The 19774-nt window shown below is 37.1% G+C and overlaps 1 protein-coding gene and 1 long non-coding RNA gene across 2 annotated transcripts; one reads left to right on the forward strand and one right to left on the reverse strand.

The window, feature by feature from the left end:
• Positions 1–961: 961 nt before the first annotated feature.
• On the reverse strand, positions 962–2823 carry LOC146312474 (uncharacterized). Its single transcript, XR_014772204.1, has 4 exons — positions 1668–2823; positions 1447–1480; positions 1220–1352; positions 962–994 (listed from the first exon to the last, which is right to left on the reverse strand). It is a non-coding gene; the product is annotated as an uncharacterized LOC146312474 (long non-coding RNA).
• Positions 2824–11510: 8687 nt separating this feature from the next.
• tmem26b (transmembrane protein 26b) lies at positions 11511–19699 on the forward strand. Its single transcript, XM_084740952.1, has 6 exons — positions 11511–12176; positions 13215–13311; positions 13414–13497; positions 14852–15054; positions 16221–16300; positions 18352–19699. The coding sequence occupies exons 1-6, from the start codon at positions 11989–11991 to the stop codon at positions 18600–18602; spliced, it is 903 nt and encodes a 300-aa protein (XP_084597078.1). The 5' UTR covers positions 11511–11988; the 3' UTR covers positions 18603–19699.
• Positions 19700–19774: the final 75 nt, after the last annotated feature.

A 19774-nucleotide genomic window follows, 5' to 3' on the forward strand; every position in this document is an offset into this window, starting at 1 on the left:
AATATGTATAAATGTTGCTACAATTAATTAAATTAAATAGACTCAAAATAATGAGCAGTGAATAACAAGGCAGTCTGCTGAATATGTCTCTATAGTAGAGAGAAAAATCTGTGAGAATGTTATCAAGTATGAAGTCATTGACATCTTTGCACAATTCATATAAGAGCAATTTACATCTAAGTCTCTTTGACTTTTGTAAGAAATGCTTCACTGGATAGAATCTATGGATCAACTTAAATGACACTTATTTTACCTTATTTGTCTGAGGGTTTTGTGGTAACGATCAAACCCTCTTCTTGTCAACATTGCTCACAAAATTCTGAAATTAAAATTAGAAATCACTAATGACTAATATTGTCTGTCCTCTTCCATTTTATTGTTAATGAAATATTTGTCTGATAAAAGCCAATCACAACAAAACAATTGTTTTGTTTTATCACTGATTAACGTCACTGTATGCTTTGTAAACTCTGTTATTAAAGGTGCTCATTATTATTATCATTAGTAGTAGTACTAGTAGTATAAATATTATATTTTGAAAGTATAAATCATACATTAATATGTTAATTATATTTTTAAAAAATCCTGTAACCCCCCCTTTTTTATTATAGATCAACATTGATAAAAAAATTCATTAAAAAATCTAGAATGTGGACTGGTGTGAAAACAGCTGCTGTGGCTTTTACACAGATCTCCAGATAAGTCAGAATAGATGCTTGTTGAAATGGATTCTTTTCTGTCAAGTTGTTTCTGCCTCACATTTAATGAAACCTGCAAGTGTTTTACTGTTAAAAAAGATTCACATTAACCCAACATCACTGAGGGTAAGGGATCTCACAGAACACAGGATCATTTGACATGTCTGAGTTTTGCTTTTATTCAGATATATTTGGATGCTGAAGGTGCTTCAGTGTTCAGTGGACTGCTGGTGTGATTCTGGCTTTGTGTACTTTCATTGACGTCCACTCTCAGTGGCTCCCAGAAGAATTCTGGCCTGTGATATTAAAACAAGTCATTAATATGGATCCGGGTCTTAATCTGCTGTCAGTGTCTCTCAACATTAGTTATAATAGTGGACAATAAAGTGTTGGCCTGCAGGTTAATCCATGTTGAAATAATGTTACACAAGACAGTTGTGTCACAGCTCATTTGAGTAAGCGCATAAGTAAATGAACATATTTCCCATTAAGTCAAACTATTCCTGTAATATGGAACGTACTCAGTCAGTAACTTAGTCCACAGGCAAGAGCCACTCTTCATCTCATGGTCACTCAGCCTTCTCATCTTGTCAGGAAGGAACTTTCTTTCTTTGGCCTCAGTGAAACTCGGGATATACTGCAGGAACTTTGAGTCTGTAAAAAGATGAAATGCATGAATAAATCATCCTTGAATGATTAAATAATTTTGCAAAGGCAAACACAAGTAGTACATCTATCTGGAGTTCACCTTTCTTTTCCACATTATGTAAACAGCAGTAGCTCTTGTGGTTGAGTAAGACAAGAGTAGAGAAAGACAAAGAAAATGGTTCATAAGACAGCCAAAATCACCTTTCAATTACTAAATAGAGATATTATATTGTATGTATATATGACATAGTATACACTATGTACAATAACATACATTATGTTCTTTGTCACTTATTTTAAAAGTCAGACGCTCAAACTCACCTATCAGTTCAAACAGCAGCAGCTTAGTCGGTAGAATAGAGAAAGAAAGGTGATGGTTAGTGAGGCAATAGAAATCTCTAAATTGTTTAATAAGTGATCATATATGTGTAAAAAGACATAGCATATAAGATTTAGCTCATTAACACAATCACATCCATGACATCCTTTATTAAACCTCTTCCAGGTAACTTCCTGTGTGAGTCAGAATCTCACACTCACCTTCTTGATCCTCAGTGAACAGCAGCAGCTCAGGTGGTGGAGGAAGACAAGAGGAGAAAACAACACACAGTTATTAGTAAGACAGCCAGAATGATCTCTGAATTACTAAATGATCTATATTATATGTGTAAACAGGTGTTGAACACACTACGTAGCTAATTTACACTGCAACCTACATGAATTTCTCTCAGTCTTACACTTACAAGCTTCTGACTTGAAAAGACAGTGACTTAGAACAGACTATAACATAACAACAGTCACATACTGTATGTCTTACTAACCAGTTTTCATATTTCTCTCCTTTTATCTTCTTCCACCACCTGAGTTGCTGCTGTTCACTGTACCTTGATGTGATTAGTTCACCCTTAAATGAATCATAAGTTAATGAATGTTAATTCACAGTAACTTCATACATTTCATACAATTAAATTAGTTGGATTCCAATTTAATAAAAGTGTATTTTAGACCCATGTATTTGCTCAGCCTCTCTGACGGCAAAACAGTACCTGCTGTCATAGAAATATTAAGCCATTTTCTAATAAAACTGGCCATCAGATGGAAACATTTACATAATAAACTTAGATATAGTAACATAAATAAACTTTCACATAACTGAAATGCAGCTAACTTGATGCATGTTACGTCATGTATGAAGTAACTGTGAATTAACTGATGAACTATTAAGTGTGAGCTAATAACATAAAGTCATAGTGACTTTATCACTAGTTAGTGGTGAGAAACAGGACTTCATGATACATCCTGCATTAAATTATCATGGATTAGTTAAACATTACTTAGTATAAGATTTGTACCCTCATTATAAAGTGTTATCATATAAAAGTAACACAAGAGTTTTCACACAGAGTTTACACATGTGAATATATTCACTGCACACTCAGCACCCATTAAACCCATCCTGACTGAATGAGTGGGATTGCACCGGTGGTGAGGGGGAAGTAAGCTCACAAAAAAACAACAAAACAAAACAAAGAAATATGAATAAAGTAAAGAAAACTAGTCCGCCCCACAGACAATACCCATTTCTTTTTGCCCACTACCGTCTCACTTACCAGGGCGGATTAGAGAAAGAAAAAAAAAAAAAACAGAAACAAAAAATAAAAAAACGAGAAATTGCTCCACAGCAAGAGCAGTACATGGACCACTGATGCTCTGCAGGGAAATAAATATTACCAATTATAAAAAAAATATTACAAAAAAAATTATTAAAATACACACCAATTAAAAATAAAAATTAAGACCAAACTTTAAAATACCTGGTACGTCGGCGATCTACTTTCCTAACAACTACCAGCCAACATCAACCAGCAGGGAAGCAGGTCTGAAATGAATAAAAACAATAAATGTAACGCATGCTAAGATTAAGATAATAAAACAGCATTCACACACAAAAGAACAGAATTAGCCTCGTTAGTTTTAATTAGTTTTCTTGGACCTCGTGCCTCCTGCACGCCAGTGTAGAATGAAGTGTGTATGTGCCTCATTCCACAGGCCTGAACCAACAGTGGAACCTGTGTTCCTCCTGCAGGTGACTAGGATGTCCCTGGTGCACCCCCCCCCCCCCCCCCCCCCCCCCCCCCTTTTAGAAGATACCACCCAATACAATAATATGACTCTGGTGAATCAGAACTAACCAGTGGTGGACAGATTACTCAATCCAGGTACTTGAGTCAAAGTATAAATACTCTTGGTCAAATATTACTCAACTACAAGTGAAAGTTGCTCAGCCAAAATTTTACTCAAGTTAAAGTATTAGAGTTCTTGCTTTTAAAACTACTTAAGTATTCAAAAGTACGTTTTTAAAAATACTTAAGTATTCAAAAGTACAAATTACAAAGTACATTTTCTAATATCAATACATGCTGTATTGTTTTCATGATGCATTTACAGAAGCTTGTAACTCTCTGAAACCATCTAATGATGCACTGATTTACTTGTAGAACCACTCTGCTACACAAAGTCTGTAGAAACACCTATAAAAACTTCAGCATAGAAATACAATCAAAAACAAAAAGGACAGCTGTTATCAATTTCTGATGTAACTGTATTAAAATCACATTATAACATTAGATTGAAGATAACTGTAAGGAGTTCTCCAAGTCTGTTAAATAACTGAGATTTCTTTCTGTCTTCAGAGGCAGTATATATACATGAATTATGTGGTATTTTTCACCCCAATAAAAACAATCCAACTTTAAAAGCTACCTGGAACAATTAATAATTATAATAACATCTTGAGATTTCATTTTGTCTTTCTCCTGCCATCACCATTACTGCTTTTTGTTTGAATGAAAGAGGGAGAACTTGCTTGTTCTTGTTACAGAGTTCCTTCTGTGAGGAACACAGCATGTGACCAACTGCATTTTAGAAAAGAAAAAGCTGTACTTAGTCAAAAAGTAACAACAACCTTCCTAGAAATGTAGTGAAGTCAAAAGTACAATATTTGTCTTTGAAATGTAGTGGAGTGAAAGTAATAAAATTCCAAAAAAGAAAATACTCAAGTAAAGTACAGATACTCAAAAAAATGTACTTAAGTACAGTACTCAAGTAAATGTACTTCGCTACTGTCCACCACTGGAACTAACCTTTTAAAATGCCAACAATTAACATGCATTTTGTAGTTAAAATGTCTCAGGCAGATGAATGAATAAATAACGTGTCATATTAAAAGTTGTCTTACCTGCATGGCAGTTAAACCAGTGGCTGACTCTGACCAGCAGCTGCTCCTCCATTAACAGCAGCACAAAAAAAAAAAAAAAAGAAAGAAAGAAAGTTTTCCTCTCGCTTTTACTTTCGTTTTCTTCTCAACAAATCGTTGTCCAACAGATGTTGTCCAAGTTTCCAGTCTCCAGTAGACAAGCTTTGCATCGGGTCAACTAGTGTCAAATCCAGGCGCAAATGAGAAATTAAAGGCCTTTCAGTTCTTATATAGCACCTGCTGACGTCACCATTCCGTTGCCATGGACGCACGCGCACGCGTGTGTGTGAGAGCTAGAAACAATTTTCACTAGAATAGACTGTCAGAAATGAATATGGAATATGTGTGTGTTGCGTTCACAAACTCCATTAAGCATGGATTATTATTTTAATCTTGTCTTGTGAAATCATTTATTCATTCATATCACTACTACCACTGATAATAATAATAATAATAATAATAATAATAATAATAATAATAATAATAATTATGAGCATGATTTATGTAGCACCTTTAATGCAGCTCAAAGTGCTTCACAGGGGAAAAAAAATATGAAAAACAGCTTATATAGTTTTTTAATTTGATCATGTCTGTCTGTCAGCAGGATTATTATTTTCTCATTGAGGGAGGCCTGTTATTATGCACTTTACATAAATATGAGCAACTACAATGTTTTCAATAAAAACAAGTAAAAATAATCATATAGTTAAAAGTAAAACATAGACGGACCAACAATTATTTTCTTACGTAATTTATGTTTTTCTGTCATACCTTTGAAATCATATTTGAGATGGTGCATAACAAAATTCAATTCTGTAAATTCATATTTGACGTTAAGTATAATAACAATATCATAATATTAATATTAATATATTAATAATTTACATTCCACTCAGCTGCTTATCCTTGCTGTATATCCTTATACAGTGATGTAGTAGGGAAGGTAAACAAAGTGAATAATTATTACTGAACACTATACAACTATTAACACAAAGGTAATATCTATCTTAATTCATCATTCACATTCTGAACTGAATTTTAAAAAATAAGTGTCCAAGACAAAGATGATGTACAAGTTGTAACAAGACGAATACAAGCTAACAATATGAAAATGATGTAAAAGGTGTAACAAGGCAAAAATTACATAACAAGCCATAACAATATGACAGTGATGTAACAAGATATAGAGTGGAGGAAATAATTATTTGATCCCTTGCTTTTTTTTTAAGTTCGCCCACTAACAAAGAAATGAATGGCCTATAATTTTAATGGCAGGATTGTCTTAACATTGAGGGATAGAATATCAAAAAGAAAATCCAGAAAATCACATCATATAAAATCTAGAAATTGATTTGCATTTCATTGAGTGAAATAAGTATTTGATCCCCTGGCGAAACATGACTTAGTACTTGGTGGTGAAACCCTTGTTGACAAGCACAGAGGTCAGATGCTTCTTGTAGTTGATTACCAGGTTTGTACACATCTCAGGAGGAATTTTGGTCCACTCCTCTTTGCAGATCCTTAAGGTTTCGAGGCTGTCGCTTGGCAACTCAAAGTCTCAGCTCGCTCCACAGATTTTCTATGGGATTAAGGTCCAGAGACCGGCTAGGCCACTCCATGACCTTAATGTGCTTCTTCTTGAGCCACTCCTTTGTTGCCTTGGCTGGATGTTTTGGGTCATTGTCGTGCTGGGAGACCCATCCACGACCCATTTTCAGTGACCTGGCTGTCACCCAGGATTTTTACGGTACATGGCCCCGTCCATCCTCCCCTCAATACGGTGAAGTCGTCCTGTGCCCTTCGCAGAGAAACACCCCCAAAGTATAATGTTTCCACCTCCATGATGGTGTTCTTGGGGTCATAGTCAACATTTCTCTTCCTCTAAACATGGCGAGTCAAGTTGATGCCAACAAGCTCGATTTTGATCTCATCTGACCACATGACCTTCTTCCAAGCATTCTCTGAATCATTCAGGTGTTCACTGGCAAACTTCAGACGGGCCTGTACATGTGCCTTCTTGAGCAGAGGGACCTTGCGAGCGCTGCATTTTAATCCATTACGGTGTAGTGTGTTACCAATGGTTTTCTTGGTGACTGTGGGCCCAGCTGCCTTGAGATCATTAACAAGCTCCTCCTGTGTAGTTCTGGGCTGATTCCTTACCCTTCTCATGATCATTGATACCCCACGAGATGAGATCTTTTGTGTTTCTTCCATTTTCGAATAATCGCACCAACAGTTGTCTCCTTCTCACCCAGCTTCTTGCCAGTGGTCTTGTAGCCCATTCCGGCCTTGTGCAGGTCCACAGTCTTGTCCCTGACATCCTTAGACAGCTCTTTGATCTTGTCCATGGTGGAGAGGTTGGAGTCTGATTGATTGATTCTGTGGACAGGTGTCTTTTATGCAGGTAATGAATTGAGATTGGGAGTACGTTCTTAATTCTTTATGATTGGTAGGTGATCAAATAATTATATCCTCCACTGTAACAAGACAGAAATTATGTAAAAGATATAACAAAACAACGACGACATAAAAGACATAAGACGAAATAGATGGGACAAGACAAAAACAAGATAAAAGATACAGCAGGACATAACAAGACGAAAATTACATAAAAATGTAACAAGACAATAATGATGTAAAAGGCGTAACAAGACAAAAATGACAAAAAGAAAGATTTAACAAGATGAATGTAATGTAACAAAATGAAAACAACATAAAAGGTGTAACAAGACAAAAACAAGATAAAAGATGTAACAGGACATAACAAAACAAAAGTGGCGTAAAAGAAGAAGCTGAAACAGAGAGGGTGAGTTAACTGTGGAGAAAAGTTGAGGTTCAGTTGAGTTTGCACTGAAATAACTGGTAGAAATGTCCTTCAGAGAGTGACCTTTTACTTTTATACATTTCAGAGCCTGTATGTTTTTTTGTATTTGTTCGCTTTTACTGCAGAGTTGTAAGTTCAACACTACTTCTAGTTTGTTTTTTTTATATATACTTTTTATGTAGTATTTTCTGCTTAAGGTAAAACAGATAATGAACAAACAGGTAAAGAAGACAAATAAACTTACAGAAATTGTGGGGGCTCCTCTGATGACCATATTGTGATGTATCATGTCCAGTGTCTTTACCTGTCCTGTTTAATTTGTAGTGTCTTCTCCCATTTCCTGTCAAAGATCGGTCCATTGGACCTCAGACAGAAGGTCATCCGCTCCATTGTGTGGATTTCTTTAATTTTGTCCATCCACTGATTGATATTTGGAGGTTCTGATTTATACCAGTTCTTAGTGATTTTTTTTTTTCATGCCAGTAACAGTATTTTACACAAATACCAGTCTTTCTTGATAATCACTTCATTTTTCAAAGCACAGATACAGGACCAGGACATTGTTAGGGATGTTATAACCCAAAATCGTTCCCACAGTTAGACATATCTTTTCCCAAAAAGTATGAATTTTTGGACATTGGCGTTCATGTTTCTGCACTGCCTCCAGCACTGTTCCTGTGGTTGGGATAGTTTGCTTTTAATATGTGGTGTAATGAAGAAGTGGATCAAATTTTTCCAACCGAATACTCTCCACTTCTTTGAACTCGTGGATGAATGCTGTGCACTCCGCACTGAACGCCAATCCTCTCATGATATTTCTATGTTTAGTTCTTTCTCCCATTATGCTTTAATGTATCCCGTGTTGTTTCCATTGTGTTTCTAAAGACCCTGATATATTCTGGAGATTATTTTTTTACTCATCTTTTTATAGGCTTCAGTCAGAATATCTACCACTGCATTGCCCTCTCCAGACAAAGTTGGTTTTTATTCTTTTATCATAGTAATCTCTTATTTTCAGGTATCTGAAGAAGTCTGTTTTCAAGTCCGTATTTCTTTTGTAATTCTCTAAAACTTTTTAAGAACCCTTTGTGAGTTAACGTACATATTGCTGTAATGCCCCTGTCCCACCATTATCTGAATCCATCATCACTGATTTTAGGTTTGAATTTAGGATCTAGAACAAGCAAATTAATAATTTAACGTCTCCCTCCATCTTGTATTCTTTTATCATCTTGCTCCAGATATCCAGAGTTTGTTAATAATTTCATTATTGCTTTGTTGACCCATTTTATTTCCTATATCCCCTAATTCTGCTTGGATTTGAAAGGCCTCTATGTCTTTCCATCTTGCCTGATATAGAGGGCAGCATGTACAGACCAGGAACTTTCCTCTGGGCTGCGTAGAAGTATTGTTTCAGATTAGGCAAGGACAGCCCACCCTCTTCTTTTGGTAACTGAAGGGTCCTATACCTAACCCTTGGTTTCTTTCCACATACATCTAGATATAAGTTTGTCCCAGTGTCTGAATTGTGTTTCTGGGATCATTTGTGGGATAGATTGAAAAAGGTAACAGTCTCAGTAACACATTCATTTTTATTTCATCAATTTGTGTCTCAAAGTCCATATTGAAGGCTGACCACCTCCTGATATCCATCTTCAGGGGCGTCGCCAGAAATCTTGGGCCCCCTGAAAGATTACAGTTTAGGGCCCCGCCCCTTCACCCCCACATATTGGTTTTCTTTTGTGAGCAAATATTGTTAGATATTGTTAGGCCACTTACAATGGAGTTCATTCTCTTTTCATCTTTTCTCTCCCATTTGCTTCCTTTGTATATTTTAAGTAATCTGGAAATGTTTTCCTATCTGAATCTTTGGGCATTTTTTGATCATCTTTAACAGCTAATTTCCTGATGATATCTGCCCTGTCACGATCATCTAAATGAGCTGGCCATAACCCTGGATCAGCAGACAACAGATCACCTGCATGCTGTTCAGTCTCTGTATTGTCCCTTGACTCAGCCTGTTCCTTCACTGCTGCCTCCTCCTCATCATCATCATCGGCTGGGATGCTACTTGCCCTCTCCTCTTCCTGTGATGCAACACCTCTGGTCTTGTCTCTGGCTTCTGCATCATGGCCTGAAGAGGCCCCTAGTTCTGAAGTGTCTATAATGTGCACAATACATAATCTGTTATAAATCCACTGAGATACGACTGAAACAGTTGACACCCTGGATTGAATGAACTTCATACAAATTACCTAAGAATAATTGCTCACAAAATAAATCTCTTTTCATTTTAATGTAAGAGACTTTTCTAGTGTTGACAGTTGTCTCTTATCACCAACACTTTAATTTGCTCACTAGTTTAGTAGGCCTAGCTGCTCACTGCAGCCTAGAAAATAAAATAGTAACCCTAAATCCCTTGTTTGTGGATTGTATTGCTCACCTCCTTCTCCTTCAACTGGGATTTGGGTTGAGGGCTGGGGTCCTATCCCTGAGGCTGAATCTGTACTGTGTATGTTGAGGGCACCTCATTAGTTATGAAAACAGTTCTTAGCACCAGCATTGTGTAGGCTAATATTTTATCTTGCACATACATGGGTGTCTTGTTTACAAACATTGGGCCTGTGCACGCCAATCCGGGGCAGAAAGCCCATAGTAATAGAATAACCATCAGAATGCCCAGTTTAAATGTGTTGTTTATTAGTCGTAGTTTGTCTACTAATCCCCAGTTTGTAGCCAAAGACTTGCAGACACCCTCGACATATTCTCAAACGTAGCCTAACTTTACATAATTCGAGCCTTTGTCTATAGGCTACATATTTGACATTAAATATGCAAACGGATGCTTCTTCTTCCTAGGTATATTGAACATCCTGATCCCGTTAGCAACTCTGTTTGTAGCCTACAGTTCACAATACAACAACTTCTTGTCATTTTGCCTTCGTGACAATTCCACCGCTTCAACACAAAACCTCGCTGCTTTCTGCTCCAGTCTGGCGCAGTGCAACTATGATGACACTGCATGCTGAAGAGTAACCTACAGTAGCCTAAGTTCAAGTTCTACATGACATTTATCTGATCTCAGATGGCAATACACGTGGAGTATGTAAATAAAATGACACAGCACTTGCCTTGATATTCCAACCAGGTTAAGACGAAATAGGCTAGTCTCTCTCATTAGCATCTAGTGTGTTGTATCATGGCATCGAGTGTCAGTGAATAATACCTTTCTTTTGGAAAAACTGGGTCACTAACTGTCGACCCTTCTTGTCTCGTTCTGCCTTCTGCTGCCTCTCCTTACGTTTCTGGTATCCAGACTTCATGCTTATCAACTTCTAATATGTTTCCTACGCACCTGATCGCATTTCAGCTGAGTAGCCAATGCTGCGCATTTACATGCACATTTCACGTGCCCCTCTGCCAGAATCAGATCATACCATTCTGTAAAAAGGGAGAGGGGTGAAATGATAATCATACATAATTCAAGGATTTTGTTTTTAATAGCAAATCACAATCATATATAATTTGCTTATTTTAACAGATGAAATGAAATATTTCATTTCAAAAACGTATGATAGATAATACTATTAAAATAATATTGATAGCCCTCAAAGGGCCCCCTGTCAGGCCCAGGCCCTTAGAATCGTCCTAAACTCCCACCACCACCACCACCACCACCGGTGGCGCCCCTGCCCATCTTTATATTATTATTGATCTGATTATAGTTTATTTCAAATGTTTTAATTAGATTTTTTGCCAATACCATGCCCAGATATTTAATCACTTTAGTATTCCATTTGATTTTGTATTGTTCTCTAATTTCTTCGCTTGGTGAATAATTTAAAGCGAGAATTTTTGTTTTTGCTAAGTTTAATTTATAACCTGAGTATTTATCAAAGTCCTCCAATATCAACATCAGTTTAGGAAAGGTTCTGTCTGGGTCCTGGAGAGTCATATTAACATCATCAGCGAAGAGTCCTATGATATGTTCCTGTTTTCCTATGAATTCCCTTCAAGTTGTTACACTGTCTGATCATTTTTGCCAAGAACTTCTAGTTTTACCAGTTTTTTCTTTCTTTTTCTTTTTTTTTTTTTTTACAAGTATCTGTACTTGCACTTGAGGACAGAATGTGGACTTATGCCACCTCTGCTTGCATGTATCGGTAGATTAATTCATTTGGTTTGGGTCAGTGCAGGAGATTTATTTAAAAATATAGACTGTCACCAGACTAATTGTTAAAGAATGTATTTCACTGATTGATGCTATTTTGTAAGCCCGTAGAACAAGAGTCAGATATGGTCACAGTGATTCAAAGTCTACAACTGCATGTCCCTACAGGCTCCTGACATATGATCAAGATTGAAGTAGTACACAGACAAAACCCAGTAGTCCTGCAGGTTGCTGGAGGCGTGCCTCGGCTCCTTTTTTCTCCCTCCTCTGTAACACTGAACTCCTTCAGATCTTTCACATACGACCGCTCTGTCTGTCCCCCACAGCAGCAGCAGCAGCAGTCAGGACTGTCACAGCTCCTCCACTGTGATCCACTCAAAGACTTAAAGACATGTTCTTCAAGTTCATCTGTGCCGTGGTGACCAGGTCTCTCTTCATCCTCGTCTCTCTCATAGGGGTGTGGAGGGTGGTGTGGGTGAAGGACAATGGACTCTACTGGTTTCTCACCATCCTCTACCTGCCTCTGGTGGCTGAGATGATCCTGACCCTGAAGAGGAGGAGGGGGAACGATTACAAATGGTATGAGCTGTATTACAATTCATTATCATGGGATAAATATTTAGCTGACTGGTTAGAAAGACCAGCAACGAGAAAGAAACTATATAATTACAGTTTAAAAAGAAAAAGTTAGTGTCCAGGCTGCCTTAAAATTGTAAGTTGACAGAATTTGAAAAGACAAGTTGGGATAATTTGTAATGACTCAAGACAAATTAGCTCTTCTAGACAAATAAACTTGATATTAATTCAGTTGTAAACAAGAAAACGTGGAACAAGCTGAAGATATTAAGTTGAAATGTATTGTACTCTGTACAGACCATTCATTCAGCTCATAATTTCAAGCCAAAGGACTTCAAGTTTTAAAAAACTGTTTATAAGTTCTGAAGTGTTCTGAAAATTAATACATTAAAAATTTTAGGTTTAACTAACTTGAAGGCCAGTAAAGACAAGGAAACAACGAAAAAGCCCCCCCCCCCCCCAAAAAAAAAATAGCTGTTTTAACTTAAAAAAGTTAGTGTTCAGGCTGCCTTAAATTTTAAGTTGACCGAATTTGAAAATACAAGTTGGGGTAATTTAATAATGATTCAAAAACAAATAAACTTTTCTGACCAAATGAACTTGATATTAATTCAGTTGTACTTGACAAAACATGTTTGATAAACTTAAAATATTTAGTTGAACCAACAACTCTTCAGTCTCACTAAACAAAAACATTTTACTTCTGTTTACATTTTCTCAGTTTGAAGAGTCTTCAAACTTTATTTCACACAAAGAATTTAGTAATTTTTGACACCCAAACAATGCATGCTGGGAAGTGTGCTGATCATGTTTCTTTAGAAACTCAGTTTAATAAATTGATGAAACATTTATTTAACTCATCACTTGAAACCAAAGGACCTCAGTTAAAAGAATTCCTGTATGTAAGCTTACTTGAGAAAAGTAAAAAAAAAAAAAAAAAGGTTAAGTTAAATCTATTAAATTCCAGTGTGGTTGTTTTACAGTGCAGCTATTATAATAATATTTGTAATATTTCTGTCATGATGTTATCTTTCTCTGCAGGTTTTCTCCAGCTATCTTCCTCTTCCTCATCAGTATTATCCCATCATTATGGATTTTAGAGCTTCATCATCAGGACAACAAATCCACTGACTCAATGGTATCATGCATGTTTTCTCTTCTGTCATATTCTCTACTATTCTGACACTTTCATGCCATAAATCTGTGAGAATGTTCATTGTTTCTGTCTCTCTCACTGCAGTGTGAAAAACTTGACTCCACTGAAAATATTAAGAGACTTTTCCGACTCTGGAGTAACTCGACCAATGGCAGCGAGCCACCTGAGGTAGGTTTAAGGTTAAACTTCATGAAATATCTAAGCTTATTATCATTATTTAAAAGCATTTTCCTGAAGTGTATCTTTAGTTGAAATAATTTAAAATAAACAGAGATGAGATGAACTGTTTTTAAGCCTGAGAAATATGGGGGCATTTGTTTTTCTGTTATGGCATGATATTCATATCCCAAGTAACTGAATGATAAACATTTCTGCTGAGATCCTCCTTGTATGATTTTCTGCACTTTTTGCTTTTCCATGTCCTCACATGTCTAGACAGTGGGGCTCAGTGTTTGGTAATACTGGTTCACCTCAAAGAGGCTGTTGTAAGGCTGCGGGTGTTTTTTCCCCTTATAACCCGAGCACATTCATAGAGCTGACTGCCTTTAATGAAGCGGCCCACCCTCAATAAAAACAATTACAAGCTGAAAAGTCTGGTCTGCACTGTCAGCTACACTGTGTTCTATGTTTGACCACATTTTCTTCCCCCAGTTTTCACAATAGAGGACAAAGACTGTATATTTGTCAGTACTTTTACTTATATAATATATAACCTTAAAAGTACAGGAGTAAGGATAGTACACCCAAAAACTGAAAATTCAGTCATTATCTCCTCACCCTCATGCTGACTGAAGGTCAGTAGTTTTTTAGTCCACAAAACACTGCTGGAGTTTCACAGGAAAACAGTGTTGCAGAATCTCCCAAACAATGGAAGTGAATGGTGACCAGTTTTCAAACATAAAAAAAACAACAACAGAATAAAAACATGCCTCCATACTGCTCATCTTCGTGTAATCAAGTCTCCTAAAGACCCAACATGCCAAGTTGACTAAAAATGTTATTTACACCATGTTTTTAGTATTTTTTGGGGGGCTTTTTTGCCTCTCCCTGCACTGTATTTCATTATTCTTTCCTTTTTTTTTTTTTTTTTTTTTTTTTTTTTTTTACCTTTTATATGTATTTTAATCGTGCAAAAACTAAACTAAACTAAACTAGATCTTTAGCTTGGAGCCACGTTCATGTGGACATGCACACTGTCTGAACTGTGTGTGTGTGTGTGTGGTGTGACGGTGTGCAAACGGCATGTTGGGGCTTTAGGACACTAGGATAGTCCCAGACGAGCAGTATGGAGGCATTTCATGTATATTACATGTAATCCATTACTCTCCAAACCTGCTCCTGGGTGAATCTATCGTCTTCATACTCCAGTAGAAGCCTTGTTAAAGCCTAAAACTGTTGATATGAATGTTACTGTTGATATTTGAAAGGCATAATCTGTGATTGGTGTAGACAAAACTCTCTGAGCCTGTAAATCATCTGATCCTGTCTCTGACTGGTCTCCATGTCTCTCTCACACACACAGGGGGTCTCTCTGTCCTCAGTGTGTGCCAACGACTGGATCCTAGCTCTACATCAAATCCTGCTCATTTTACTGATTTTGGGGAAGTGGCTGCTGCCGGCCGCCGGAGAGCTGACCAGGGACCAGCTCTCCCAGTTACTGCTCATCTTTGTGGGGACAGCTGCGGACATCCTGGAGTTCACCTCTGAGACGCTGTCTGACATCAAGTGAGTGAGCGGAGGACGGGAAGAGGAGAGAAAGAATTTAAAAGGTTGTCTTGTATGATATTTTTATGGACATGTTTCAGACTCAGGACCAGTTGATTGGGACGGCTGGGTCAGTGGTTATAATGACAATTCATACATAATCAAAAATTCATATTTTTTATTTTTCTTATTAATCCATCTATACTGTTTTGGTGTAAGCTGCAGAATTGTGGAGACATCAGCCAAAAAGATGTCTTCCTTCTCTTCAATATAATGGAACTAGATGGCACTCGGCTTGTGGTGCTCAAAGTGCCAAAAATACATTTTAAAAGCGTGCCATCCATTATCTCATCTCTATGACCGATATCCCCGAAATTCTGCAAGTCACACAAAAATCTAGATGGATAAACAGCACAACAGGCCAGAGGAAAAATATGTATTTTAGTGGCCTGATAGCACATTTGGTACAGCATGTGTCCCCATGTATTGAGTACAGCAGCTGTCCTGTCTGCAGCCCTTTGCTGCATGTCATCCCAGCTTCCTATCAAATAAAAGCCTCCCAAATGTTTTGATTGTGCAGTAAAGTCAGCAGTATTTGTCCAAGCTGTTCATAAATGCACTGAAAAAGAAGCTGATTGTTGAGTGGACGTCAAATACCAACGTAAAGCGTCCCGAGCACAGCTAAGTAATGAGAAGATAAGAAGATACAGTCAGAGAGCTGCAGAGTCTCTGCAGATACAGACACCAGCACACATTTCTAATGGGTGATAAGTGATGATTGAAAGAGATTATGTTCATATGAGTCTATACATTGTTTTCTTTTAGGAAAAAGTGGCATATTATGGCTTCAAGATAAGGGTTAAGGATCATCTTGAGCTTTGATCAACCTTTCGCCATTTTCTGACATTTCATGGACCAAACAACTAATCAATTCATTGAAAAAATAACTGACCGATTAATCAGTGATGAAAATAAATAAATAAGTCAGTGAGATTATATAAGAATATGTTTATTTCAAAGCTTTAGTGTCAAAAACAAACATCAATTAAATTGTTTCCATTAGTTTCTATTCTGGTATTTTTTTCCCCCAAGGGGGGCCTGGACCCATGTTGAGGACCAATGATGTAATATCCTCAGAAATTATATAAATAAACATGTTTGTGTGTGTTTGTGTGTGTGTGTAACAGTGACAGCAGTCCAGCCATGGTCTACATCATCCTGGCTGTGTGGACGTGGAGCATGCTGCAGTTTCCACTGCACTTCTCAGGTACAGTACAGCTTTCTGTTTCAGACAGGTTTGACTGAACATACTGTGCTCTTTATCAGCAACACAAATACATCTACACACAGAGCTACACAGCCCCACTCAGCAACTCCACCGGTTGTTGATGATAATAAGAACTGCATGTATTTTTATGTGGATATATAGTATACTGTATTGCACAGATCCCAAAACCTAATAAATTTACCTGCCAAGGATCCTGAGGAATTACCTTCACAGTTGATTCTGCAGTTCATGATTTATGTCCAACGTTCAGTATCAGTACAGGAAGTAGAGTGGGCAGTGTGGTAGATCCAACTTTCTTGCTGGTTGCCAACTAAAGTTGCTAACATTTGAGAAATCAGCAGTAGTGTGTTGGATTTTTAAAGTATTCAGCTGAAAGAAAAACATCCCCTCCCTTCAGGATTCCTTTCAACACTACTCCCCCAAAACACATGAATGCTCACAACCTGACGAGTCACTACATGTATCTAACTACCTCATGTCTCATTTAGATGAAAAAAAAACAACAACAACTAAGATTGCAGTCATAACTGTTTTTATTGTTGTAGCAGGTATGTAGGTAGACAGACAGGTAGGCAGTGCTTTGCAAAAGTGTAAAGGAGCAGTGTTGAAGGTGCTCATATTTATGGTGAACAGTGAACTAAACAAATCAGTTTGCAATTAAGGAACATTAACGTGAGCATTAGAGATAATAGCGCTCACATCGTCACCTTATTGTGTGATTACAGCAGAGAGGGAGAGTCTGAATATGGACAGAAGCATCAACGTGATATAAAAACTTTGTTTTGATCATGAAGCCTCATGTTTCTCTATTATTCTGTGGTTTATCAGTGAAGTGTATGAACCACACTGCAGGCTGGAGTCTGTTAACAGTGAGAAACACAGAGAGATCCTCATTATACAATCATCTCCAAACATCTGTATCTATGGAGGCACATTTCTGACAATATAATGGGGAAAAGAAGACCCAGTAAATCATAATAATGAGAAACTTTGTCAAAATAATGTTCTGAAATCTCAAAATAATGATTTAGTATTTTTGAAGTATTGACTTAGGCATTAAGTCATTATTTTGAGATCCTAATTCAATATTTTAAGATAGGGGAGACTGGGGCCAACTGTAACATAAAAAAAAGCTCCACAACGCACAGACTACTTGAAATGCACTTGTCATGTTTTGGTATGAGAATTAAATATATATGTGCTACAACTGATATATTTTCATCTAGAATAAGTCATATTACTCTACTGTATCTTCAATAAAAGCACACGTCAAAGTAATCACATTACTGTTGTAGTATCTAGTAATGTTTTGTATGGGGTTTGAATTCTTTCAGATGTCAGGCATCATCTGCATTCCAAGCAAACGTCTATCTCTAATTTTGCCAAAGACTAGGCTACTATTGTAAGAAACTAATTATTTGCACTGAGTTACAAATAATTTTACATTTACAAATAAAATAAATACAAAAACATGAATGTATAATGTCATTATGTAGACTCCAGTGTCCCTGGTAGGAGGAAGTTCTATTTCAAACTAAATAAATAAATAGATAAAGTGGAAAAATGAATGTGAGCTAGTTCATTTTAATCTCTGTGAACTGAACTTTGAGTTAGCTCTTTTTGTGAATGTGCACAACACTGCAGGGAGGCTATCTAATCATTTCTTTCAAGCCAAAAAAAAATGTTTGGTTTGGATGACAGGACTACGACAACCACAGAGACCAGATTATTTCTCTTTTTTTGTCAGGACATTTGATTTATTGATTGCTGTCAGGGGAGAATTTCAACAAATATAAGACAAAATGCTGTCTTTCAGTCATTCCTTAACCATAGTTTGTTACATTTACTGTAACCACTTTTCTCTAACCTTAACCATACAATAGTTGCCAACAGATACTGTAGAGAGAAATGATTTGGAAAATGTCAGCCTTTAAGAGAAAATATAACAGACATCTTTTCAGTGAAGTAAGATGGATTACAGCCAAGCTAATGCAGTCATCTTAGAGATTTGTCCTCCTTTGTCTCAACAGTAATGGGTGCATCCTCAGACGACCTCTCCGAACGCGCCACCTCTCTCCTCTCCAACCTCAGGACTGATATCTGGAGTACTGTGGAGGCTTTGTTTATCCAGGATGGGCCTTTCCTGGTGGTCCGCCTCACTGTCATGATCTACTTCAATGTGGTGCACCAGATGCTGATTTTCTTCGCCATCAAAAACTTCCTGGTTGTCATTCTCAACATCTACCGGCTCTCTGTCCTCATCTGTGACAAGACCTCCTGATTTTCAATGTAATCCCGGTGCAAAAAGTTACAGTAATGATGTTACGTGTCAAATGCAGCAGCTTGGTCAGTGTCCCTATGCTTCAAACTATGATGCTGTACGTATCCCTCTAATGTTATGTCTAGAGGCCATGAGGTCAGGTGATGTAGTATAAAGAGTGAAAAAGTGCATTTATAGAGGAGTTGGGGAGGATGGACAAGTCAAACAAATACAGGATTTTCACAAAGAAGACTGAAGTTTGTGTCCCATGTGAAACCAATAGCCAATGAGGACTTTTTTTAATGAACTTTAATTTTTCTATTTGTATTATATTTGTTAATTTTTAAAGGATGATACATGCAAGCATTCTTATATTTAAGTAAAAATGCAACCAATGCAATGTACATGGGACTTCTAACTATAGCTAATTTGCAGCCTTCGTCCCTGGTTAGTAATTTACATAACATTTTTAAAGGGCCCTTCCAGACAGTCGCAGATGGATTAGATTTGCATAGAAAACTACTTGGTTAGGTGAACACACCAAAATTCTTGATGAGGTTAATGAACTAAAACTACTTGGCTAGGTTTAGACACCAAAACTACTTGGTTAGGTATGGGCACCAAATACGTGATTAGGTTTGGACACCAAAACTACTTGGTTAGGGTTAGACACCAAAACTACTTGGCTAGGTTTAGGCACCAAAACTATTTGGTTAGGTATGGGCACCAAATACATGATTAGATTTAGGCACCAGAACTACTTGGTTAGGTATGGGCACCAAATACATGATTAGATTTAGGCACCAGAACTACTTGGTTAGGTATGGGCACCAAATACATGATTAGGTTTGGACACCAAAACTACTTGGTTAGGGTTAGACACCAAAACTACTTGGCTAGGTTTAGGCACCAAAACTATTTGGTTAGGTATGGGCACCAAATACATGATTAGATTTAGGCACCAGAACTACTTGGTTAGGTATGGGCACCAAATACATGATTAGATTTAGGCACCAGAACTACTTGGTTAGGTATGGGCACCAAATACATGATTAGGTTTGGACACCAAAACTACTTGGTTAGGGTTAGACACCAAAACCACTTGATTAGGTTTAGGCACCAAATACATGATTAGATTTAGGCACCAAACTACTTGGTTAGGTATAGGCACCAAATACATAATTAGATTTAGG

This window comes from Lutjanus erythropterus, chromosome 17 (assembly GCF_056507025.1).
Source record: "Lutjanus erythropterus isolate fLutEry1 chromosome 17, fLutEry1.hap2, whole genome shotgun sequence".
Classification (NCBI taxonomy): Eukaryota; Metazoa; Chordata; class Actinopteri; order Lutjaniformes; family Lutjanidae; genus Lutjanus; species Lutjanus erythropterus.